Source organism: Chiloscyllium plagiosum, unplaced genomic scaffold (genome assembly GCF_037043375.1).
Source record: "Chiloscyllium plagiosum isolate Xiang-an unplaced genomic scaffold, Cpla_swu_hap1 HiC_scaffold_14, whole genome shotgun sequence".
NCBI lineage: Eukaryota > Metazoa > Chordata > Chondrichthyes > Orectolobiformes > Hemiscylliidae > Chiloscyllium > Chiloscyllium plagiosum.
Window position 1 is genome coordinate 19,307,088 of NW_028270152.1, and position 27,181 is coordinate 19,334,268.

The window sequence follows — 27,181 nt, forward strand, 5'->3', positions numbered from 1 at the left end:
GGTGAAATGTGATGAGGATGTTAGGAGATTACAGGGTGACCTGGACAAGTTAGGTGAGTGGTCAGATGCATGGCAGATGCAGTTTAATGTGGATAAATGTATGGTTATCCACTTTGGTGGCAAGAACAGGAAGGCAGATTACTACCTAAATGGAATCAATTTAGGTAAAGGGGCAGTACAGAGAGATCTGGGTGTTCTTGTACACCAGTCAATAAAGGTAAGCATGCAGGTACAGCAGGTAGTGAAGAAGGCTAATAGCATGCTGGCCTTCATAACAAGAGGGATTGAGTATAGAAGCGAAGAGGTTCTTCTGCAGCTGCACAGGGCCATGCTGAGACCACACCTGGAGTATTGTGTGCAGTTCTGGTCTCCAAATTTGAGGAAAGACATTCTGGCTATTGAGAGAGTGCAGTGTAGCTTCACCAGGTCAATTCCTGGAATGGCAGGATTACCTTACACTGAAAGACTTGAGCGACTGGGCTTGTATACCCTTGAGTTTAGAAGACTGAGAGGGGATCTGATTGACACATATAAGATTATTAAAAGATTGGACACTCTGGAGGCAGGAAACATGTTTCCACTGATGGGTGAGTGCCGAATCAGAGGACACAGCTTAAAAATACGGGGTAGACCATTTAGGACAGAGATGAGGAGAAACTTCTTCACCCAGAGAGTGGTGGCTGTGTGGAATGCTCTGCCCCAGAGGGCAGTGGAGGCCCAGTCTCTGGATTCATTTAAGAAAGAGTTGGATAGAGCTCTCAAGGATTGTGGAATCAAGGGTTATGGAGATAAGGCAGGAACAGGATACTGATTAAGGATGATCAGCCATGAAGGGCTTGAAGGGCAGAATGGCCTACTCCCGCTCCTATTGTCTATTGTCTAAGTCAAGTAAAGAATGGAGGCTCCAGCTCACTTTCCCAAAAAGGATGTTAGTAAGTCAGTGAAACTCTGACGAGATATCAGCAGCTTTCAAGGTGATTATTTTCTGATGTGAAAGAGAGAATAAAAATCTTAGTGTTGCTATTAAAATTCTGATTAAGCTTTTATGTTAAAAAAAACCTTGAAAAGTGATAGTGAGCATGTGCATCTTAATGATTTACCAGAAGAGATCCTTTCTCCACAGTGACAGGATAATTTGGTGGTGTAGGTCAAAGGATAAATAGTGACCAGACCTCAAGGAGAACTCTTGTTTCCTTCTTCAAACTAACCACATGGGAACCTTTACCTCAGAGGGAAAACTAGGCGTCAGTTGAACATCTCAACTGACAGGCCATATGGTGTAGCACCCCCTGGAGTGGACTTGAGCCCAAGACCATCTGACTGAGAAGGGAGAGTGTTGCTCACTGAGGTCACAGTTGACGCCAACATGGCCACTTGCAACCATGTTGGGCTTACAAGCCTAACAGGAAACCTCACTTCAGAAGGAAAAGGGAATATTGCTCAGTCTTGCTGCTCTGGTACTGAGGAAGGGAGGGTAAGCAGTATGCCGGTGCATGATTATTTTGCATTCCTCGCTGAAATTGATCTGACATTTTAGACAATATCAAGGATGGAGTAATTGTGGGTCAGTAATATGGAGAAAAGCCAGCTGCCGAAGGTTATGGGAGCTGGACTCTCCAGGACCTTGGCAATCTGTTTCATTCTCCTCCTCCTCCTGCTCCTTACGGCTGTTCAAGGTGACACGCTGCTTCTTTTCAAATTGCACACACCTCGCACAGCCTGAATCAGCAACCCCGACAGCAGAGGTGCAAACATAAGGAAGCTTTTCGATCACCAGAGCCGATTCCTTTTTCTCCCCTGTCTCCTCCTCTTCACTCACTCATCCCTCAAAGGTAACACAGCTGACAACCAGCTCACAGGAAAACTAACCAAGTCTGTAACCCGAGCCGCTGAGAAAGTCCCAAAATCAGACATTTACATCCGGAACGACTTTTTGTTATTAATTTTTTGAGTTGTAACAAATGACAGAGATACAATGTATTACTGCTTAGTCGCTTGAAATATTTATTTTGAACATTTGATAAGTTCTTTGTGGTGTAATTGTTGCCTGACAAAGTGAAGGATGATATTTGCTGAGGAAGTAAGTGTTTCCCATTTTTTCACCATCCGACCGACAGAGAGTACAGCATGGTTTGTGTGTGAGGTGGAGATATTATTCGATGTATAATCGCAAACAGCCCCCTGAAAGTTGGTCCCTACACCTTCAAAGTTACCTTTCAATTCCCCATGTTGCAGACTCTAGTGCTCTTTATCCCAAACATGGTTTGTACTCCAGCTTTACGTCCTCCATCCACACTGCTGTTACCTCTAGACTCAGGATTCAAATTCCCTCTTGGCCGCTGTCCTATTTTCCATTCTCTATCTACATTGGAAATTCTAGTGTGCATTTGTTGGCAATCCTGTTCACCCTACGGCAAATTGCATTGGGTTTAAAGTTCTCATCCCTTTCTCCATTTTCAAACATCTCTTTGGCTTCACTCCTTTTAGGAATAGAACATCTTCCAGTCTTACAATCTTTCAAGAACTTGGTATTCTTCCACATCAGGCCTCTTAATCGTGTCCTGTTTTAGTCACTACACCACTGATAGGCATGCCTCAGATGCCTAGGCCATAATCACTAGAATTCTATGCAGCTCTCTGCTTCGACCCTACCTCTGAGCAAGCTTTTAGTCATCGGAACTAAGATCACCGTACGTTGCGCGATGTCAGTTTTTTTTATTGTAGAGGATCTTGGAATGTCTCACTGTACTGAAGGTGGTGGATAAATACCAACATTCTGTGTCCACTAAGATCTGGGTGAGAAAGTCTGACTGAGCTATCTCGCATGGGTGCCAGTTTCCTTCCAATTCTGGGAACCTGCCAGCTGTGTGTTGACTCCACACGCACACCTGCATTTCTCAGGTCAACAGCAGAACTGTGGGCCTGTTTTGTGTACAAATGAGGGCCAGTCCATACACAACGGGCTAAAACTGAATACCTTCATTCTCTTAGAGCCATCAGAACCTAACTAGTGTGTCACTCACCCTTTGTCTCCACCCCAGTTTATGACCCTGAGCAAATGCAGCCCAATGCATGCATTGGAATTTGTATGTAGGATACCTAAACAAGATTTCCAGATACCCCCTCACTTCCCTCACTGTCAGAAAATCTTTTGCAGATTATTATGTGGACTGTGGATCGTTCATGGGATTATAATGGTTCCCTTTTGTTTTAACTCTGTCAGGGCGAGTGTGCAAATTTCATCTGCCTGATTGAGCCATGGAACCGAACTCACCTCTACGTCTGTGGGAGTGGAGCCTATCACCCTATCTGCACCTATGTGAACAGGGGCCGTAAGGCAGAGGTAAGCTGTTAAAGTACTAGACGTTCCCTCACCACCGAAGAATGCTCCTTTACACAGGAACTACTCAATATTAAAGATCCATTTTGTTTACCTTCCACCAACGTGACAAATCACATGATGAAATAGTAGTGGAGTGTTTGTCTACAATAAACCCAGGAGAGCTAAGTGGTGCAGTGGTAATGTCCCTATGTCTGAGATAGGAGGCCAATGTTCAAATGCCACCTTCTCCAGAGATGTGCAATAATAATTTCTCTGAATGGGTTGATTATAATAGATGCAGATTTGGGCCAGAATTTGGAACAGGGGTCCTGTCCACGAGCTACAGGTTCATTTCATTCCAATGGAAAAGGCACAATACCACCTAGATGCTGTCAGGCACTCAGCTGGCCAGGGGATTTAGGACCCCAGAGACAGTAATCCCATCCCCTGAGAGCTATCGGTCATTCAGAGGCCAGCAGCTGCCCATTGCCAGCAATGCCACTCCTAATCATCCTTCAAGGCCCAGCCAAAGGGGCTGGCCACTGGAAAGATGGATGCAGGTGCCACGTGAGTCACATTAAACCATAAGCATTAGGAACAGGAGTAGGCCATTCAGCCCCTCATGCCTGCTCCACCATTTAATAGGCTGACCTGAAATTCCTTACTTTCCAATTTCTTACATGTTCCTGTAACCCTTGATTCCCCAACTGATCAAGTATCTATCTATCTCAGGAACTCTGCCCCCACAAATCTCTGCGGCAAGGAGTTCCAAAGACTATCAATCCTCTAAGAGATGAAATTCTTCCACGTATCCATCTTAAATTGGTGCCCTTTTATTCTGAGACTACGCCCTTTGGTCAGAGATCCTTCCTTGAGGAGAAACATCCTCTCAGCATTTACCCTGTCAATCCCCTTACGAATCTTCAATGAGATCAGCTTTCATTCTTCTAAAGTTAAATACCAAATTCTGAAGGGATCAGAGATGATGAGTGTCAAGTGGCTTATTAATAAGGTTAATTGGCATCTGCCAAGTAGCTAAGCAGGATTTCTGTGTTGGGTCCTGTGAGAGAAAGTCAGGATGTATGGGCCAGGATGGGGTGGTCGTGGTGCATAGCTGTCTTTTCTTCCGAAGCACACTCCATGACTATGATGTATTTGATCTTAAAATTGCTTGTTTACACTGTCCTAAAATGATTTTTTTTTAAAAGAAACCAGTTTACTTAAGAATGAACTGACCCTGTCTGCTTCCACTGTCTCCCGAGGAAGCCAACTGCATAGATGTACAGCTTCTTCACCAAAGTTCCAGCTGGTTCATTTTGATTTTAATTCCAATCAGTTGCAGACGCTGTCCTCCAGTTCTACTGACCTCGACAAAGTGAAGTCACCTTTTCTTGGTCCACATGTCACTACTCGTGTGAAAACCCTAAAAGCAGCAATCCAATCCCATCTCAAACTTTTCTTTTTAACTGAGCACATGTTTGATTTACACAATTGCTTCTCATACTCCAGGCTGTCCATCACCTCAATCACTCTGGTACTCTCTTCTGTATCCAATGTCCCTTTTGTGCTGTGGTGACCACAATGTACTAAAGAATCTAAGTACAATCATATCAATAGTTTATAAAGTGACCTGGAAAAATCATCCATTAAGCTCAATAATATATACCTGATGTTCTTTACTCACTGTCAACTTGGAGTTGGTTTAGCTCAGTTGGCTGGATTGTTGGTTTACAGAGTATTATGATGCCAACAGTTTGGGTTCAATTCCCATCATTGATTAGATTACTTACAGTGTGGAAACAGGCCTTTTGGCCCAACAAGTCCATACTGACCCATTCCCCTCAAACTATGGGCAATTTAGCTAACCTGCACATTTTTGGACTGTGGGAGGAAACCCGCACAGACACGGGGAGAATGTGCAAACTCCACACAGACAGTTGCCTGAGGCGGGAATTGAACCCAGGTCTCTGGCGCTGTGGGGCAGCAGTGCTAGCCACCGTGCCACCCTGGCTTGTGGTTACCATAAACGACTTTCCTCCTCACCTGAGGTCATAGAGTCATAGAGATGTACAGCATGGAAACAGACCCTTCGGTCCAACCTGTCCATGCCAACCAGATATCCCAACCCAATCTAGTCCCACCTGCCCGCACCCGGCCCATATCCCTCCAAACCCTTCCTATTCATATACCCATCCAAATGCCTTTTAAATGTTGCAATTGTACCAGCCTCCACCACGTCCTCTGGAAGCTCATTCCATACACGTACCACCCTCTGCGTGCAAAAGTTGCCCCTTAGGTCTCTTTACTCTCTCACCCTAAACCTATGCCCTCTAGTTCTGGACTCCCCGACCCCAGGGAAAAGACCTTGCCTATTTACCCTATCCATGCCCCCCATAATTTTGTAAACCTCTATAAGGTCACCCCTCAGCCTCCGACGCTCCAGGGAAAACAGCCCCAGCCTGTTCAGCCTCTCCCTATAGCTCAAATCCTCCAACCCTGGCAACATCCTTGTAAATCTTTTCTGAACCCTTTCAAGTTTCACAACATCTTTCCGATAGGAAGGTGACCAGAAGTGCACGCAATATTCCAACAGTGGCCTAACAAATGTCCTGTACATCCGCAACATGACCTCCCAACTCCTGTACTCAATACTCTGACCAATAAAGGAAAGCATATCAAACGCCTTCTTCACTATCCTATCTACCTGTGACTCCACTTTCATGGAGCAATGAACCTGTATGCCAAGGTCTCTTTGTTCAGCAACACTCCCTAGGACCTTACCATTAAGTGTATAAGTCCTGCTAAGATTTGCTTTCCCAAAATGCAGCACCTTGCATTTATCTGAATTACACTCCATCTGCCACTTCTCAGCCCATTGGCCCATCTGGTCAAGATCCTGTTGTAATCTGAGGTAACCCTCTTCGCTGTCCACTACACCTCCAATTTTGGTGTCATCTGCAAACTTACTAACTGTACCTCTTATGCTTGCATCCAAATCATTTATGTAAATGATAAAAAGTAGAGGACCCAGCAACGGCCCTTTCTGGTGGCTCTCAGGTTAAATCACCACTAGTTGTTCTCTCTAATAAGAGAGCAGCCCCTATGGTCTGGTAAGACTATGGCAACACAACTCACTGCCCCAAGCATCATTGTAATAACTTCAAATTGGGGAGATGCGTGATAGCCTAGTGATATTATTGCTAGACAATAAATCCAGGAAACTCAGCTATTGTTTTGATTCGATTCCCTCCAAGGCAGATGGTGAAATTTAAATTGAATTTTTAAAAAAATTGATTGTTGGACAAGCCCACTTGGTTCACTAATGTCCTTCAGGGAAGGAAATCTGTCTTTCTTACCTGGTCTGGCCTACATGTGACTCCAGACCCACAGCAATGTGGTTGTGAGCCACTCCATAGTATCAATCGCCACAAAGTCTCAACAAAGAAATTAAACCAGGTGAACCACCTGGCTTCTATCCAGGTTCTGCAAAAGACAACAGCAGAAACAACCCTACATGGTTCTCCTTATTGACATCTGGGGGTTAGTGCCAAACTTTGGAGAGCTAGTCAAGTAACAGCCTGACATAGTCTTACTTACAGAATTAATACTTACAATGTCCTAGGCACCACCATCACGATCCCTGGATATGTCCAGTCCCACCGACAGGACAGACTCAGCAGGAGTGGATGCACAGGAGTATTCAGTGAGGAGGGAGTTGCCCTGCGAGTCCTCCATATTAGTTCTGGATCCAATAAAGTCTCATGGCTTCATGGAGGATTTCAATGTCAACCACCAAGACTGGCTCAGCAGCAGCACTACTGATCGAGCTGGTCAGGTCCTAAAGGATAATGCTGCTCAACTGTGCCTCTGATAAGTAGTGAAGAACCAACGAGTGGGGAAAATCATTTTTGACCTCATCCTTACCAAACTGCCAATCCAAATTCACAACCACTTCCATCTAGAGGACAAGGGTAGCAGATACATGGGAAGACCACCTGCAAGTTCCCCTCCAAGCCACTCACCATCCTAACTTGGAAATATATCACCATTCCTTCACTGTTGCTGGGTCAAAATCCTGGAATTCCCTCCCTAATAGCATTGTGGGTCAACCTACAGCAGGTGGACTGCAGCGATTCAAGAAGGCAGCTCACCACCACCTTCTGAAGGGCAACTAGGAGCAAGCAACAAATGTTGGGCCCAGGCAGCGATGCCCACGTCCCATGAGTGAATGAATGAATAAATAAAAATTATTCAGCACCTAATTTCATTCAATTTCCATGCATTGTATTTTTTTCCACTTTTTTTATAATCATCCTTCCTTAGACCCTTTTGAGTTTTTTTTGTCCTGTACATTGAATTTTGATCTACCACTTATCTGCCCAATTCGCATGTACAGTCAAATTCCTGTATCACCATCCTTGTGGTTCCATCAGTGGAGTAACTCCATATCTATAGTAAAATATTTCTATAAATACCTACTTACATTAGTTTTGGTATTGGCCTTTCCATGAAAACTTGTGTGTAAATCCTTACTGAAATCTAAGAACATCTTCTGCCTTATCGCTATTGTGTTCTTTTGTCACCTTCTCAAACAGTTAATTAAATTAAGTATGTCAACGCATCCTTTTATTCATTTGCACAATGTGACCATTGTTGGCTAGGCCAACATTTATTGTTCATCTCTAATTGTCTAGAGGGCAATTAAGGGTCAACCACAATGCTATGGATTTACCAGGCCAGGTAAAGAGGGTAGATTCCTCCTTTAAATGACATTATTGAGCCAAATGGTGTGTCAATCAATTGGTCATCATTGGAGAAGTTCTTTTTTTCAAAAATTAAAAGCAAGTTCCACCTTCTGCCATGATGAGGTTTAAACCCATGCCTTCACAACATTAATCCAGCAGTCTACATTCCAAAAAAAATGCCCAAAGAACTACGAATGCTGGAAGTCACAAAAAACCCCAGAAATTGATGGAAAAACTCAGCAGGTCTGGCGGCATCTGTGGAGAGAGAGCAGTGTTAACTTTTCAGGTCATTGTTTTTTTCCAGCAATTTCTGTTTTTAAGACTAGATTACTAGTCCGGTAATATCACCATAACATCACTATCCAAATTGTCCAAGATGAAAGGAGGCCATTTTTTCGGAAAGAAATCCAGGTAGTTCTGGTGCTCTGTTCTTCCCCTACACCATTCCAACTTCTTTAGCCTTATCAGGTAGTTCGCTCCAAATTTTACCCACTTGTAACATTAAACATTTATTCCTCATCCTATCTCTAACTATTTTAATTACCTTAAACTGTGCCCTCCCATTGACCACTGGAAACAACCTCTGTTTATTTACATTCTCTGAATCTCTCACAATTTCAAACACATCTATTGGATCTCCACTTAGCCTTCTCTGCTTTAAGGAAAATAATCCAAGCTGTAGTCTCGGACTCCCTACTGGCTGTTCATTGATTCCCGTCAGAATTCTCCACAATCATAGTCTATGCAAAATTGGTCTCCACTACACTCAATGTACTGTGTCATTTTATCAGGTCTGTCAGCCTGATCTCCTTATTTTTGAAATTTTATATTTGTACTTTCTCCCTTTTCTTTTCTTTTAGGTTTCCCTGCAGTATCCACTGTTCACTGGACAGCAGGTAAACCTGCTCACAAGCCTCCCCTGTCTGCTATTTATTGCACAAAGATTTGTGAGACAACCCTACTTCTGTCCTTACAGCCCTTCTGCCACTTCCCCCCATCCCTTTGGACAAGTGACTGATCTTTGGAGGACATTAGCCAGTGCTCAATGTTTACTGTAGGCTTGGGGCCTAGTCTCTACTCAGTATCTAGGCCTCTGCTTTCAGGCTACTCCCTGTTGAGTGCCTAGCTGGCTTTCATTCAGGGCTCCCTTTAACAACGAGGCAGCTTGCCCCTTTTATGGGTCGATTCTGAAAAGTTGCTTGCCATTATTCAGACATTCATATGAAACCTTTCTCCTCCCCAACATGTGACTAGCACTTTCAAACTTCCCAAGATAAGAGAGGTGATTTTGTTTCTCTTTGGGACGACCAACTCCAATCCATCTCTGAGTACAGGGCAGGTGAAACACACTAAACTTTAATGGATGCGACTAGGTTCTAACTGTGCAGGTACAATGGACAGAATGGCCTCCCTCTGCACCATATTAATTCGGTGATTCAGGGATTCAAATGCAGCTTAACCTGGTGAGCTGCTGGGAACATTAGCCTCGGCATATCACACACCCAAGCGCAGTATACTCCTTTTCAGGGACTTGCATTGGAAAATGAAATGAGAACAGGAATATAGACCCCAATCTCCAATATCTGAATCCCAACACATTCTGGCTGTACTGCTTGGAGAACAGTGACCAGAAGTCCTCTGAACTAAAAGCAAATCAACATGGTGGTGGTGTATAAATTATCCAAATTATCTATCAGATAATCAAGTCTGGTGCAGGACTTGAGTCGTTAGCTTCTTGCTAGAGTTTAGACAAAGGACGGGAGATCTAATTGAGGTCCATAAGATGCTACAGAGGATTGACAAAGTAGATGTTGAGAGGATTCGGGGCGATCTAGAATGAGAAGTCATTGTTTTAGGATAAGGGGGTGGCAGATTTAAAACAGAGATGAGGGGCAGTTATTTCTCTCAAAGGGTCACAAATCTTCGGAATTCACTACCCCAGAGTGCAGTGGGTGCTGGCTAATTGAATACATTTAAAGAGGTAGGTGGGTTTGTAATTAGTAACTGGTTGAAGGGAAATGGCGAGCAGGCAGAAGAGTGGAGTTAAAGCTAAGATGAGATCAACCACGGTCGTGTTAAATGGTGGAGCAGGCCCAAGGGGCTGAAGGGCCCACTCCTACTCCTAGTTCTTATGTTCTTGTCTGATCCAAACTGTACCACAAACTGTCTCCCTACCTACCATGTAGAGGATGGGCCCCTGGTCCAACAGAACTCCTCCTGTTTCCCCATGAGCTTCATGCCAGTGCACTTGGCATGCCTTAGGTATGAGATCAGGGGCAAAGATCGGGACGATTGCCCGATGAAACTGGCATCCGTGAGATCGAATAGCATGAATGATTAACTGGATAGAAATTCTGTAGGTGAACAGATACCTCTTGGGCAGTCCAAGGGTGCAATTTCCATCCATAAGCCACACAGTACCAGGCTGAAATGAAGCATCAACATGTACCCAGTATGCACTGTACATGGGCGAGCGTCAATGGAGATGTATCTGAACTGTAAGGTGTGTGGTGTTGGTTTTTTGCCCAGTACAGGGTATAGATACCTAATGTTGGCAGAGACCAGCATGAGCTAAGCTCAGCACCAGACTCGAGCAAAATTCCAACTTCAATGAGTCTGGATCCAACGCATGTTTCCCTTCAGCTCACAGCTCTCAAGAGAGGAATGAAATGAAGCTTTTTATCAGCTGCATGTTTCTTTTCCCCAAGCCCTGCCTTTTCTTTCTCTTTCATTTGACATCTCACAGGTGGTTTTAGAGCAGAGTGGGAGATATTGCCATGGATTCATGCAGAATTTAAAAGCGAGTCACCTCTAATCAAGGGTAGGGCTGGATGTTCCCACACAATTGTCATGAATGCATCTGGAAATCATGTGTTGTCGGGTGTGTTTCCACAGGCCTGTGTATTGGTAACAGTTACTGCTCGGACCCGTGCTAACCACTCCGCATTTTGCTGAGGGTGGCCTGCAACCGTGTGAAATACCACACTGGTCAGCCTGTTCTGATTCAAGTGTGCGCTGCCCCTGCCACCTAAGGTGTTGTACTCTCACTGGGTGTTCACACGAGAAAGCAAGGTGCTGTCCAGGCATTGGTCCCTGACTGAGGAGATCAGTGCAGATCCTTGGAGGAGCTTCAGAAAGCTCAGTGCAAGGGGAGTAGAAATCCTGGCTCTCCTTGGTCATTCTTCTCTGGTTACAGTGAGTGGGCCAGCAGCCTCTTTTCCCAGTGGCTTCTGGGATTTGCTGTCAAGTTTATATTTCTTTTTTTCTCTCTCCCCTCTCTTGCATGTTTGACAATTTTTGAAACTGGAGAACTAGTGACAATAGGATGGAATGTCATAAGTGCAGTGAATATTACTCTTCAGGGATCCAGGCCAGGGGTAGATCTAACAACCTGTCTGATTCACCAAGACAAGTGCACCATCGTTTGCCTTGGAGACAGAGGGGAAAAAAAGAATCATTATCAGATGATGGATGGCGCGTGGGTGTTGGGAAAAGCCTCAAGAACACAGCAAACCAATCCCTCACCCGCCACTCCTCAGCCTTTTATGCTGTGTGTTATGTTCAGTGTGAGTGTTCAGTGTAATCTCATCCCTGGGCCCCCATCACCAGAAACCCTTTACAGGAGGTACGTCAGTACAGCTTCGAAATATATCAGCATTTGCAAATCTAACATTCATAGCCAATAAGCAAAGACTGGCGAGTGAATGCAGATACAATCATTCAACCTACAGCAAAATGTCAGAGACAAACCATCAGGAACCCATACACTTCTTACACCTAGGAGGAGAAAGTGAGGACTGCAGATGCTGGAGATCAGAGCTGAAAATGTGTTGCTGGAAAAGCGCAGCAGGTCAGGCAGCATCCAGGGAACAGGAGAATCAACATTTCGGAATTCCTGAAGGGCTTATGCCCGAAACGTCGATTCTCCTGTTCCTTGGATGCTGCCTGACCTGCTGCGCTTTTCCAGCAACATATTTTCACTTCTTACACCTACCCTTAAACCAGCAGGGAGCACAGATACAGTCCATCCACCTCTAATAACCTGTCAATCAAATTCGTCACCTTCCTACTGAACCACTGATCCAATCTCCAATCATTGCAGCCTTGCTAAACTTAAGAAATTCAGACATTACTCCTTGTAAACCAGCAAGGAGTACGACCATCTTCCTGCTGCATCCCTGTCCAATCAGTAACAATAAGCAATCTCTTTCAAACGGTTACGGAATACCTAAGGAAGGCACCAGAATGCTAGGATTCTACCACATTCATTCAGAAAAGTGTTGAAAATTTAGTTCGACGTGGAAGAGGTGGAAGACCTTTATTCCTTGAGCACAGGCTGGATTCTGGGTATTATCAAGGATGTTGAATTCCCCAAACAGATCAAACTTTACTTTGACTGCAGGCAATCTCTTACAGTTATGGACAGAGTATAGCCCATGCTTCGTCATAGCAGTATCTCTTCTCTGATGTCTTCACCCTGGAGGCAATTAAACTCTGATGTCAAATAGTGGCCGATATATAAATATTTTTATAGACTGCCATGCGTAGAGATAAAGTTTCTAAAATATGTGGTGCTTTGACTGATAAAATTGTCTTTGACAGCTTTATTAAAAGCAGATTAGAAACTGAATGGGGGCATATTAAAAATGGGAGTTTAACATTTTCTCTCTAGTGACAGAGCAAGGGATGATGTGTTGCATTATTCCATAAGGACTTAGCTACACAGAGGGTATTTTTGTGGGAGTCTATTTTAATGAGCAATGAATACTAGAGATGGTAGACTGTCCACTGGCTGGATGGTTGGAGAAGGAAACACTGTGTTACTTTAACAAAATAATGGGATCGGCTTTACAATTTAGCGTTTCCCTAGAGCGAGGGTTCACACAAAGGTCTTGGGTATATTGAGGATGCAGTCACAGAGGTCGGCATGCCTCATTCGTTGCCTGCACCATTTTGCATCCAATTAACGGATAGAAAATTGTGCATGGCAGCAAATCAGCTGCATTGACCCATTTGTTCATATTTCCGACATGTGCTCCTGCTGTGCGAAGCCCCATTTCCAGAACATTAAATCATGAAATTTATTGAGGAATAAGTTACTAAAGAGGTATTTGTACAATTTGCCTGTTGTATGCAGCATCTATAGACACTCTACTGTGTTGCAGCGTATGTTTAATATGGAGCATTATTAAGAAGATGGATTCTATAGTTTCTCTAGCACAGGAGGCAGAAACCAATCTCTGCTATCTTACAGTTTTACTATAAAAGTGTTTAAAAATTTTTTTTGTTATCTTCTCTCTCTCTCTCTCTCTCCTCAATCTCTTTCTTTCTTATCTCTATCTCTGGCTGTTTCACAATTCTCAGGATTACATCTTCCATCTGGAACCAGGAAAAGTCGAATCAGGCAAGGGCAAGTGCTCCTATGACCCCAAGCTTGACAGTGTGTCATCATTAATTAGTGAGTATTTCACTACTCTTCCTCGACTCCGCTGGTTTTCTTGACAGGTCCAGGGCAGCAAAGGAAGGGGAAGTTAAAGACTTGTGAAGGGGGTGTTGTCGGCAGTGGGAAGGTGGGTGGGTGGTCAGGCAAGTTATCCTGCAGCAAACAACTGATCCCACAGGAACAGTTCAAGTAACTTTCAACACGAGTCACTGTCACTGGACAGATTGAAGGCGATTGGACTGGTATGTCAGTCACAAACAATGTTGTTGTGATTGTTTGTGTGTGCTTGATCAACTCCGAATGCCCTTAACTCAGCTAATGTCATTGTTGAGAATTAAGGCCCATTCACTGTTGAACACCTGGAATGCAGACTGGAATTTGCAGCAACGGGAAGATTTTCATTCCAGATGTGTACCCTGGTTCGTGTTTTGAATTCCTTTAGCTTGCCTTAGCATCCTTTGCGCAGTGTCACCCCCACCGCACCCCCGCCCACCCTCCCCCCCCCACACCATCCCTACGCCAGAAAGTAACTTCTGAAGTATAACATTTGGTGGAAAAATATCATTAGAATTTTCTCCCCCTACACCTTCAGCTGATTCGCAGTGAGCTTTTTCTAGTTTCTACAACCTCACCAATGTGACCATCTTCTCCCCAGGCTTGAGTCTCAGCAGATCATTCAACCGTGTGGCCTAGTCTGACAATTTCCTCCCTCTACACTCGTACAGACAAATTCCAGCAAGGGTCACTGGATAACATTCAAGAGCAATGATCTGTGTGGAATTCTCTCCTCCCTGCCTCCTCCCCACCCTTCAAAATGTTTCTGATTTATGGGACACAGAGGATAATTGCTGCGTCCACACTGAGATTAGTTAAATCAGAACCAAATTGGGGATCGGATTAAATTTGTAAGCATTCTGGTGACCGTAGCTCACGTTCAACACTAAAATGGTTCACTCATCAGCTGAGCACTGCGAGATAGCTTCCTTACTCATCTCTGGACAGTATTGTTCATGGGCATGAGTTTCTGTCCCTTTCAATGTTGGCTCCTCATTCTGCATTGTGTAGCCAAATGACCATTTGCCTGCTGTCCTCAGGCATTCTGAGAGGGAATGAACAGAATATCCTCTTCTCATTCCCCATTTGGTTGTGTTCCTAACTAGATTAAAGATGCAGAAAATGCTCCGAATGTATAAAGAAGATATGATAAGTGGAGACACTAGCTGACATTTTGCATGTTTAGACCATACATCTCTTGATGAAGACATCAACATCCCAAAACATTGGCCATTCTTTTCAAATGCTACCTGACTTGCTTTATATTTACAGCGTAATAGTTTCTAAAAATCATTTTTCTGTAAGTGGGGCTTAATGGTGTGTCGTCTCCATTACTTTTGATTTGGCCATTCAAGAGTTAATCGGTTTGAAATGTTAGTGATGGGGCACTGTCCCACGTTTTATTTTGCATCAAGCCTTTACTTAAAGAATTCCAAAGGACTTCCCCACACTTCAGCCATGAGTGAGATCACCTCTTTAGCATCATTTAACAGGGCTAGGCGGGCAGTTGTGTTTTATCCTGCAAGCTTTCATTTCTGGCTAAGAATGCCCAAATTTACTTCACTCAAAGCATGTGCAAAGCCAAGTCTTCGAGTTACCTCAGTCCAAACTGTATTAAAAAACCAGGATGCCACAGCTGAAAGCTCAGTGCGTCAGTATCCATTCCTGTACACTCCTTTCAAGAATGAATGCAGAATTCAATGTGATTTTTCTTCTTGGAAAGAGAAATAAGGTGATGTATCACTTTCCTAGATTGCATTTTGGTTCAATGCATTGAGTGTAATCAGAGAGACAAAGGAATAAACAGTACTGAGGGCCAATAGTGAGGACTAAGAGGCTATCCATTTTTATACTTACTGTGCATGAATTAAGGAGATTGCTTTTGGTTTGCTTGTAATTGAATCCGCAGCCACTTATTCTTCAAGTACTTCCATTTGAACATTAGTGTTGTAAGCTGGGTGCCGAGGTTAGTTTGCTGCATTAGCTCAATTTAATTCCCTTCCCCCTCCACCATACTCTACCTCAGTCTGATACTCTGTTCCCTCTCGGCAGACGGTGAGCTCTATGCAGGCGTCTACATTGACTTCATGGGCACTGACGCTGCCATTTTTCGCACCATGGGCAAACAGACAGCCATGCGGACCGACCAGTACAATTCCCGCTGGCTGAATGGTGAGTGAGCGACACTATTGATTGTGTTCTAGAATTACACAAACAAAAAAGAGACCTCAGTGGCCCAGATTGGAAGACACCCCTTTCGCAGTGCCTCTCAGCCTTGCAGTCTCAACCTTGCCACATTGCATGGGCTCTGCAGCACCCCCACAGACTGAACCCCCTTCTTGAGGGCAATTAGGGATGGGTAGTATATGGCAGCCCTCGCCAGGAGCAACTGCTTCCCATGACAGAATTATAAAAAATAAAAGTCCAGGTAAGAATTGAACATTAGAAGACCATGACTAAAGTATGGTGGTAAATGTAAGGACTGAGGGATTTTGCTGGAGAAATAAATTGAAAGTAGATAGCAGGCTCTTCACCAATTTGCCGATGAAGAGGCAGTACCCCGAAAGCTAGTGCTTCCAAATAAACCTGTTGGACTATAACATGGTATTGTGTGATTTCTAACTTTGTACACCCTAGTCCAACATCAGCACCTCCAAATCGTTACAATTTCCTTGTCATAGTTTATAAGCTAACTACAGAAAAGACTGTTCTAAAGTCAGGCCTGTGGTGAAGTTGCTGAATTAATCCTTATACGTGATCTTTAAGTTAACTGACACAGCAGTTGTATGACTGCACACAAATTGTTCGTCAGCATATGGGAGATTCACTTCACTAAATGGGGCAAGGGTTAAACACCTAAAAATATCAAATCACCTAATCAACACCTGAAAAGCCACAGCATAACAAAGCTACAGGCCAAGTGCTGGAAAATGATATTAGAAGAGGTGGAGACAAAAACAGAAACTGCGGGTTCTGAGGAAGGGTCACCCGACCTGAAACGTTAACACCTATTTCTATGCACTGATGCTGCCAGACTTGCTGAGCTTTTCCAGCAATTTCTGTTTTTGTCTCTGATTTATAGTATCAATAGTTCTTTCGGTTTTTATTTAGGAGAGGTGGATGCCTGATGATCAGCACAGATACAATGGGCCGAAGGGCTTCATTCCATGCTGTAAAAACTCAATGACTATGATTCTATATGCACATAAGTCTGTAGTTCCATCTTATTCAGCAGTCACTATGAGCTGTAACCTTTTGATTCATCAGGGGCAAGTCTTAATTAGGAACTATGCAATTCTTTTTATTTAGTATAGTGGGGATTAATCATAACCTAATTATGTGGAATTCCTGTTTCTTCAACAAAGAGAAGGTTACTACCTACACGACTGTGCAGTGTCCCTGCGTTTTGTTTGTCTCTCTGGCAGAGTATGATTCATTCATTTGTTATTTCTGTCAGTGGGATTCACCAGTTTTGTGATCCGCCCTGCAACTGTGTTGCACTCCTGCTGTTCCGCCAGGATGCAACAGTGGATGGGTTGAGGAACAACGACCGCGTGCAGGCTCCCGCCTGCAGTCTCAGCCCACGTCCCGAGCAGCATGTGGTATTGTGACGAGATGTGACAGGTAGACTGCCTCACATCTTTCACTGTGTCAGCCACAAGGAGCGGTAATGGGAGGCAGGGCAGCAAGATGAAGTAATTGAGTTCTGAGTTTCCCTTATTGAGATACTTATTAACAGAAGATTAACATCCCAGGACTGTTGAAAGGACCAAGCTGCCCCTCTCTTTGCCCTATTTTCTTGGCAAATTAACTGTTGATTGTTTGTTCTTTACTGCAACAGGCTGAAAGATGTTATTAGTCTGTTGGGAGGAAAGGAGCATTTTTTTTTCAGGCTATGGGCTGTGGTGGGCTGTTACCATTGCCACTCATCCTGCATAAGCTATGATTAGAGTGCCTTTCTTCTCAGGGAAACAGAAGGCCACCTTTCACAAGCTCTCATGTTGCATGTAGAATGTGCAAGAGTGTCACCGTTAGGACAGACAAAGAGAAGACTGCAAATGCTCGCAATTAAAAACAATTCCTGACCACGATGGCAAGCATCTGATAAAGGGAAAGTGGTTAAAACAAATCTGGAGAATCGACATTGCAAATATTGAGCACTGAACTGAAGTGCCCCAGAGCAATAGCATTTTATATAAAGGAAAATAAATGTAATTTATAGTTATTGTCATACAGAGGACAGTATATGTTAACACAGTGTTTAAAATGCATGAATATGCTTTGCTGCTTTCAGCTGTTATTGCTACTTAAGCAGCAATGTTAGCTTAATAATTTCTTCTGTCCAATCTTTGTGAAAATCCAGTTCTTGCCGTCCTGTTATAGAAAAGATATGACCAAGCTGGAGAGGGTCCAGAAATGATTTACCAAGACGTTGCTAGGAATGGAAGGTTTGAGTTATCAAAATAGGCTGGATAGGCTAGGATCTTTTTCACTGGAGCATAGGAGGTTGAGGGGTTACCTTATTGAAGTTTATAAAATCATGAGGTATATTAATAAGGTGAATAGCAAGGGCCTTTTCCCTAGACTGGGGGACTTCAAGACCAGAGGCATACTTTAAGGTGAGAGGAGAAAGATTTAAAAAGGACACGAGGGGCAGCTTTTTCACACAGAGTGGCTCATGTGTGGAATGAGCATCCAGAGGGTGTGGTGGATGTAGGTACAGTTACAAAATGTAAAAGACATTCTATGACATTTGGAAAAGTACATGAATAGGAAAAGTTTGGTGGGATATTTGGCCAAGCGCAGGCAGTTGGAATTAGTTTAGTTTGGGATTATGGGTGGCATGGAATGATTGGACCGAAGGATCTGTTTCTGTGCTGTACGACGCTATGACACTATAATCTCAAAGTTGTTCCCCTTGGAAGAGTGCAGGGCTGAAATTAAATTCAAAATGATTTAGAGCCAAGAGAAGGAGGGAGAGAATGGGTGAAGTACATTTGAAGATCAGTAACTGCTGTAATGTAGAAATGAGTGAGCATGAGGAACCTTCCCATGGAATGTATTGATGGTAATATTTCCCATGAACTGTACAGCAGTACGGGAGGTTGCCCATCTTTCTAGAACAATGGAAGTGATGAACAGGTAGGGTTTAAAAATTGGCTGGCGTTCCACTCATGCAGCTTATTGCTCAGGAATTGATAAGAAAATGACCACCGGTAACTAAACTGGCAAATGTTAACCTGGAATGAAAGTAATCTAAGACATCAGGACGTGGGAGATATCAGCACAAATTGATGAAAGACAGGTTCAAGACAAATCTCATTGAACTGTTTTTCAGGCAGAGTGTGATAAATAGCTGGAATGATTTTGGACTGAGCAATGAAGGTTAAAAAGAATTTAGTATTATTTACTGTGTGTTGCAGGAGTGATATGTAGGTTTCTACACCGTGAGGTAAATGGCCAAACTGGGCCTCCCTCATCAACACTTTGTGATCTTCGTGAGACCCATGAGGTTAGTTCTAACCTAATCTGCTCTCTTAGCCGTAGTGTGTGTGGTCTCCTACTGCCCATATCGGCAGGTTTTGCATGGAAAATTGTGGGTTTTTATTCTTAACTCTAGATTGTGTCTTCCAATTAAAAAGTTTAGCAAGCTTTTGAGAGTTTTAAAGAAAGCTTAATTATTCTCATACCCTTACCCTAACTTAATGCACCATTCGCACACTAAGTATCGTGCAGGCATATGCACGTACAAAGATTGGATACAGGTAAAGGGTTTTCAGATTGCAGTTAAGTCAAGCGATCTCTGGTCTCTCATATGTCAGGCCATTGGTTTCTTGAATGGATTTGATGCTTTAAGATTGAGATAAGGATTCTCCACAGGTTGTAAGGGCTCTTGTTGTTGAATATCTCATAGTTTGGTTCTCAGGTCAACTTTGAAACTGGAACAGTTTTAAGTACTTTGGCTGCTTGATGGACTAGTTTTGGAGTCTGAATCTTAGACTGGCTGATAGCTGATGGATCTGCTGAATCTTGGCATAATGAGGATATAGCACTTTAAAACAGTTTCAACCCCTGTGACTACTGCATTAACATTTTTGAGGTCTACCCAGTGCAGTTTGGATGGAGGAGTCCATTGTAATAAAGTAAGAAATTAGATAGTGCCCAATGATTTCCATCTTCTTTTTTATCTAGAATGAAACATAGAGACAGGCAATCTGAAAATTCCATCGTTTAGGTGTTGGGCCCATTCCTAAACAATGAGACTGGAGAACTACACAGATGGTCATGGATTGTCTTCACCTTTAGATCAAATTGAGTCGGCATTTATAGACAGATTCATTTGAGGCATTCAAGAAGACATTGGATGCTTCTTTGGATAGTAATGATGCACCAGGACTTGGAGCAATGGCAGGGATAGCCACAAGGTAATAGAGAAAGTACAATGGGCTGAATGACATCCTTCCACACCATCATAATTCAGTGATTGGCCAGAGACCTGATACTGTATGTATTCCAAATTCCAAAAGTCACACAATCTGTGGCAGCCATCTCAACAGCTTGTTTACATCTATTTCGTAAATTTTAGAGTGAAAGTTCACAAGATGTTAGCTGATGCTGGGTCTAGACAAGATTGGATTGAAATTTTTCCCCCAGTTTTAATTTCCACTGGTAGTTTGTCACTAGGACAGGATTTTTCTTTTGGATTCAATCATGGGATGAAGGCATCACTGGCTAGGCTAGCATTTATTACCTATCCCTAATTGGCCAAGGGCAATGAAGGGTCAGCCATATTGTTGTGGCCCTGGAGTCACGTGTAGTCCAGACCAGTCAATGATAACAGTTTTCTTTCCCTAGAGGGCATTAGGGAGCCAGATGGAGTTTTCCAACAATCAATAATGGCTTCATGGTCGTCATTAATTCCAGATTTCTATTGAGTTCAAATTCCACCATCTGCCGTGGCAGGATTTGAACCCACGTCCGCAGAACATTATCTGGTTCTCTGGATTAACAGTCCAGCAACAATACCACTAGGCCATCGCCCCCCCAAATGGTTCAAATTATCCTGAGTATTTAGGTGCAGGAGCATTTACAATATGTCACAAGTTTATAAAGGTTGGCTTTGCTCTGAGGTAATAGTGCGATGCCATCCCAAGCTTTAACTGGCCATCAATGGCTGGTATTTTCTCTTCACTGTGTTCTTCAGGTCATTTTCCATTGGAAGTGATTATGATCCCCTCGCACCTTGGCTCACCCTGTTCCGTTTCAATGTAACTATGAAGCAGTGTCCAACAACTGGCCTCAGCTGGTATGGGATCCCAGCCTCCAACAGCTGTGTAAATAGCCACAGCTCTAGGGTTACTGGTGTCAGTTTAAAGCCATGCACATGTCGACATGACAGAGTTATACATCTCTAGCCATTAAATGTGAAAATATTTCAAGCATTTAAGCAGTCACTTAAGCAGCAAAAATATACCTTATCAACCAGGCTGAGCGGCACGGTGGCACAGTGGTTAGCACTGCTGCCTTACAGCGCCAGAGACCCAGGTTCAATTCCTGCCTCAGGTGACTCTCTGTGTGGAGTTTGCGCATTCTCCCCGTGTCTGCGTGGATTTCCTCCGGGTGCTCCAGTTTCCTCCCACAATCCAAAAATGTGCAGGTTAGGTGAATTGGCCATGCTAAGTTGCCCAGAGTGTTAGGTGCAGGAGTAAATGTAGGGGGGTGGGTTGCGCTTCAGCGGATTGGTGTGGACTTGCTGGGCCAAAGGGCCTGTTTCCACACTGTAAGCAATCTAATCTAATCATATCATTTATTTGGTCTCTACTTAGCTCTTGAAGAGCTATTAACATAAACTGAAGTTCCTTACTACAAGCAATAACCAAGAAGTCAATGTCCATGGAGTGGAACTACTCCTGGGACTATAGGTAATGACATTTGGAAATACATTTGTAAATACAACCTCTGATACAATGCCCGTCACAACAGAAAGTGCTTCCAGTTCTCTATACCCTCCCCCTAATTCATAAGCACAGATTGTTTCAGAAATAAAATCTCGCAAAAAATAACACCATCCTTTTCTTTGTAAGTTTGGCTTTCTTTGCTGTAGCCTTTGCCAGCTGTCACACAGTCATGCAAAAGGCAAAGTGGATCCACATGATATAAAGACACAAATAAAATTCACAAAGGAAAGGCACATTTCAACGTATTTCCCATCAAACTGGGCACTGAATTATCCTTCAGGTGGGCACTCGGAGCCCACTGACAGAACAGCATTGCCTCTCCTCCTGTAAGACATTGTACTTGTGACTGCGTCTGTCTGCAGACGTACTGATGTGTACAAAAAAAGCATGATCGTAGCATTGTCTGTAGTAGTATTTTCCTTTGTTCACACACCAGAGGCTAATTATCTGTTCAGTTTCAACCAGATTGTCTGCAATATCTCATGATGTAGGGCAGACAGATTAATGAGGAGTGAGAGGCACTACTGTCAGGTGCATCAAGCACAGAACAATTCCTCTTGCACCCTTTACCCGCCCATTTACTGTTGGCTATCATTTCCTCTTCTCTTTCATTTTTACCTGTCTCCAGTGCTCTCTTTTTGTCACCAGCTCTCTCACTCTCTTTGCTCTGTCTTGGCTCCACCATTCTGTTAATCTATTTTTTATCCGTTGTTTTTCTCACTATGTGTAAATCTATCCACATAGTGCACTATTTAATTCCTCTTAAAACCAAATTTAAAAGAGCAGGTCAATTTGCTAAATAAAAGAATATGAAGGGCACCGTCAAATACAGAGGAACCCCGATTATGTAGCATTTAATTATCCGAATATTGGATTATCCGGCAAGATTGCAAGGTCCCGATACTCGGCTAAACTATGTTATCTGGCATTCGATTGTCCGGAATTTGATTAATCGAACAAAATACTGTCCACCTGGATTAATCAAGGTTCCTCTATATCTTGATGCCATAACACCTAAAACAAACCAAACATAATTATTTCACCTTTATCTGCTCTCCTCAATAATGCCCTCCTCTCTTTTTTGGGTAACTGTTGGATCCATGCAAGAGATAGTCAAACTACTGATCTATGGTGGGAATTTAAGAAGTGGCTCTAGAAATAGTGGTTGTGTGGTGGCCCATCTTCCATGGTTCTTCAGCCTCTGGAACAATCCCTACAGATTGGAAGGTAGCTAATGTGACCCCACTATTCAAAAGGGAAGGCACACGGAAAATAGGGAATTATGGACCAGTGAGTCTAACATCAGTAGTGGGGAAGATGCTAGAGTCCATTATTGAGGAATTTTACAGCAGAGCACTTGGAAAACCGTGATAGTATCAGACACAGTCAGCATGGATTTACAAAGGGAAATCATGCTTGAAAAGAACCTAGTGGAATTATTTTGAGGATGTAACTAGTAGAGTTGATCAGGAGGAGTCAGTGGTGTGTTTGGACTTTCAGAGGGCTTTTGACAAAGTCCCACTTAAGAGATGTAAAAATATGTAACATTAAGGGATTGGGGGTAATGATTTGAGATGGATAGAAAATTGGTTAGCAGACAGGAAACAAAGAGTAGGAATTTATTTTTGAATGACAGGAGATGACTAATGGGGTACCACAGGGATCAGAATTAGGACCTCAGCTATTCACAATAAATGTTAACAGCTTAGATGAGGGAATTAAATATGATATCTAAAAGATTGTAGATGACAGAAAGTTAGGTTGAAGGGTGAGCTGGAAGGAGGATGCAAAGATGTTGCAATACGATTTGTATAGGTGAATGAGTAGACTTATGCAGGGCAAATGCAGTATAATTTGGGAAAATGTGAGGTTATCCACTTTGGTAGCAAAAATAGAAAGGCAGATTATTATTTGAATGGATGTAAATTGAGAGCGGAGTATGCTCAACAAGGTGTCCTCATGCACCAGTCGCAGACAATAAGTGTGTAGTTCTAGCAGGCAGTTAGGAAGGTAAACTGTGTATTGGCCTTCATATCGAGAGAATTTGAGTATAGGTTACAAGGATGTCTTGCTGTAGTTCTACAGACCATTGGTGGGACCACACCTGGAATATTGTGTGCAGTTTTGGTCTCCTTATCTGAGGAAGGATGTTCTGGCTATGGAGGGAGTGCAGCGAAGACTTTATTAAATTGATTCCTGGGATGGTACGACAATGTATAAGGAGATGTTGAGTCAGTTAGGATTGTATGCACTGGAGTTTAGAAGAACAAGGGGGAATCTCATAGAAACATATAAAATTCTAACAGGACTTGACAGGTTAGATGTAGGAAAGATGTTCCTGATAATGGCAGAGTCCAGAACCAAGGGTCATAGTTTGATGATAAAGGGGTAAACCTTTTAGGTCTGAGGTGAAGAGAAATGTCTTCCCCCAGAGAGTAGTGAGCCTGTGGAACTCATTCCCTCAGAAAGTGGTGGAGGCCAAAACATGGTGTTTTCAAGAAAGAGTATATATCTCTCCTGTGGCTAAAGAAAGCATGGGTTACTAGGGTGGGTAGGTTGGGAGTATTGAGCTTGATGATTATATTGAATGGTGGAATGGGCTTTAGGGATCGAATGACCTATCTATATTTGCCTCCTGCTGTGTCCATTCTTATGTTACCCCATGAAACCTATGAAACTGGATTTGGATATTGTGGTATTAAAGGATCCCATTTTTATTACAACTGACTATAATGAAGAAACCTTACATTTTACTTAAGTGTTTGGATTAATGTTAAGCTATTAGGTTACAACAAGGGAGCATGCTTCTAGTAGACTGTCATGCTCCAAGTGATCTGAGATAAAATGGAGTATGAGATCTTTATACCCTCAAGTCGCATGTTATAATGCAGTGATATGATAAGCGGGTCACAGATGCTGGCAGAACTGCTGAGTTTCTCCAGCATTCCCTGTATTTGTTTCAGATTTCCAGCATCTGCAGAATGTTGCTTTTATATGAGTTTGGACATGAGTTCAAATCCCTCAGCAGCTGGATTAAACAGCCAGTATCATCAAGAGTAGCATGACTACCAGTTAGCCATAAAAACCCCCTCAGATTCACTCACACCCTTTAGGGAGGAGATTCTGCTATTCTTACTCAGTCTGACTCTAGATCTAGCAGTTTCCTCTTAGCTGCCATCACAAATGGCCTAGCAAGTCATTCAGTCGTATTGAAGCGCATCATTCACCAACGTTGTTCTCCTGGACAGTTTAGGATGGATAATAAATGTTCGCATTGTAATCAAGGTCCACATCATGTTAATGAATAAAACAATAGTGTAACTCCTCAGTGCATTTCCCTCAACCCAGGATGCTGAGATAAATAGCCATGCGCCATCATGTGTCCATTCTGAGACCATCATAAGTCACCATGGATAGGGGCCCACCTGGAACCTTGCAGGTTGATATCCACTGACTAAATAAACTTGGGGAATGATGAGGGAAGTGTGGATTTCCTTTGTTGAGGCCCGATTGTTCCCCATACATAAGCAGGCAAGTAGGAGGGCACAGGAAACAAGTGAGGTGGATCCTGGAGAATCACATCTGCTCCGTCTATCTCTATATTAGACAAATAATTTTCAGTGTTGATATCCCCAGAAGAATCATTGATTGTGTTACGTAGAGATCATATTTTCCCAAGCAGAACTGGCTCTCACTGTTGTCTGTTAGTGCAGCTCAATTTTGCACTGGGGTATGTGGAGGAAGACGTCTCAAACATGAAGACTAATTGCATAAGCCTTCATATTGCCTGGATGGCTCTAATTGTGCTTTCACCAGAATGGCACCCCAACAAAAGAATGAGAGGATTACCGATTTTGAGAATGAGAGGATGTTTATTTAAAGTGATGTGCAAAAGAAGCAAGGGTGATGTGAGAAAGTCTTTCTCACAGAGTGAATAGTCAGAGTATGGAACCCACGGCCTGGACATGAGGTGGAGACAGTTTCAACTGAGGTATTCAAGAGGATTAGATTACATTACAGCGTGGAAACAGGCCCTTCGGCCCAACAAGTCCATACCGACCCGCCGAAGCACAACCCACCCATACCCCTACATTTACCCCTTACCTAACACTATGGGCAATTTAGCATGGCCAATTCACCTGACCTGCACATCTTTGGACTGTGAGAGGAAACCACTGTGCCACTGTGCCGCCCACGGATATTGGAGGATTATTTGGATCAAAGTGGCATACAGGTGTATGGGAAAAAGACAGGAGATTGGCACGTGGTAATGGAATGAGCTGCCAGAGGAAGTGGAGGAGGCTGGTACAATTATAACATTTAGATTGCATTTGGGTTGGTATATGAATGGGAAGGGTTTTGAGGGATGTGGGCTAAATGCTGGCAAATGGGACTAGATTTATATTGGATACCTGGTCAGCATGGATGAGGTAGACCTAAGGGTCTCTTTCTGTGATGAATATTTCATTGACTCTTTGACTCGAATAGAGCTGATACAGGCACGATAGGCCGAAGGGCCTTCTTCTACACAGTTACAATTCTGTGATTCTCAGAACCTAATCTCCTGCACCCTGTCCACAATACTAACTGCTCACATTCCAGAGTTATGCTTCACAAATGCCCACAGCACAAATCAAATTGTAAGCCCAAATCTCTTGTTAGAGCATTCACCTCAGGACAGCATGCAATACATTAGAATTAGAATGTCGTGTATTCAGGCAGGGAGGAGGGAGGGAACAAAAAAGAAGGAATTTCTTAAATAGGCCTTCTCCCTCCTGGGGAGGTTAGGCTACCAGTATTACTGAATATTCCAACCATTTTTAAAGCTGCATGGCTCCATGAGATTCAGGACCCGTGTGTATAATAACTTTGGTCAAATTCTGAATTAACAGGCAGGAACTGACTGTCTGCAGTAACTCATGTTTAGTCAGTGCCATTAATGGGTCCAAATAGCAGCACGCATGCTTGCTTCCAGTACAACCCAATCTGTCACAGTTCCAATGGGCCTTTATCTTTCAGTCTCATTAAACAGGAGCACTGAGATTAACTGCTTAGTATAGGGAAAATAAGAGCTTTTAACTCTTAAAAGTGGATTGTGTTTCTTGCATTTCCCTTCTATTCATGTCACGCTGGATGGGGAGCAGGACTTACAACAGGTCTGCCTTTCCAACAGCTCCTTCCTGGTCCAGTGGCTCAATGGTTAGCACTGCTGTCTCATAGCACCAGGGGCCTGGAGTTCATTCCACTCTTGGGTGACTATCTTGGTGGAGTTTGCACATTCTCCCTGTGTTTGTGTAAGTTAAGTGCTCTGATTACCTCCCACAGTCCAAAGATGTGCAGGTGAGGTGGATTAGCCAGGAGGAAATTCAAGACTGAGGGATGGGGTGGGATGATCTTTAGAAGGTTGGAGTGGACTTGATGGGCTTAATGGCCTATTTCCAAAAGTGGAGGGATTTTATGATGTCCTGGAATCCTTTCTTTATGGTGGCTGTTGTTTGACCTGAGTCTCCCCACATTGGAACTGAAACAGCAGTCAGTGGTGCTCTGAGGTCGCTGTCATATTGTTAAGCCAATAGGCACAGCCTATAATGCAAGAGCTTGTGTCTTGCCAATTTGTGAGAGAGACTGATGCTTACTGACAGCTCTGTTCTAATCACTC

The 27,181-nt window shown here is 43.3% G+C and overlaps 1 protein-coding gene across 5 annotated transcripts in view; it reads left to right on the forward strand.

Annotated features, from left to right (window-relative positions):
• sema3fb (sema domain, immunoglobulin domain (Ig), short basic domain, secreted, (semaphorin) 3Fb) overlaps positions 1 to 27,181 on the forward strand; it is a 252,587-nt gene that overhangs the window by 170,856 nt on the left and 54,550 nt on the right. For 4 of the 5 annotated variants that reach the window (XM_043707715.2, XM_043707716.2, XM_087994110.1 and 1 more), the window contains exons 5-8: positions 3,224 to 3,343; positions 8,928 to 8,963; positions 13,432 to 13,525; positions 15,617 to 15,736. In XM_043707715.2, coding sequence (XP_043563650.2) covers positions 3,224 to 3,343; positions 8,928 to 8,963; positions 13,432 to 13,525; positions 15,617 to 15,736 — 370 coding nt within the window. The remainder of the gene's footprint in view (positions 1 to 3,223; positions 3,344 to 8,927; positions 8,964 to 13,431; positions 13,526 to 15,616; positions 15,737 to 27,181) is intronic. The other variant, XM_087994111.1, reaches the window with a different exon arrangement.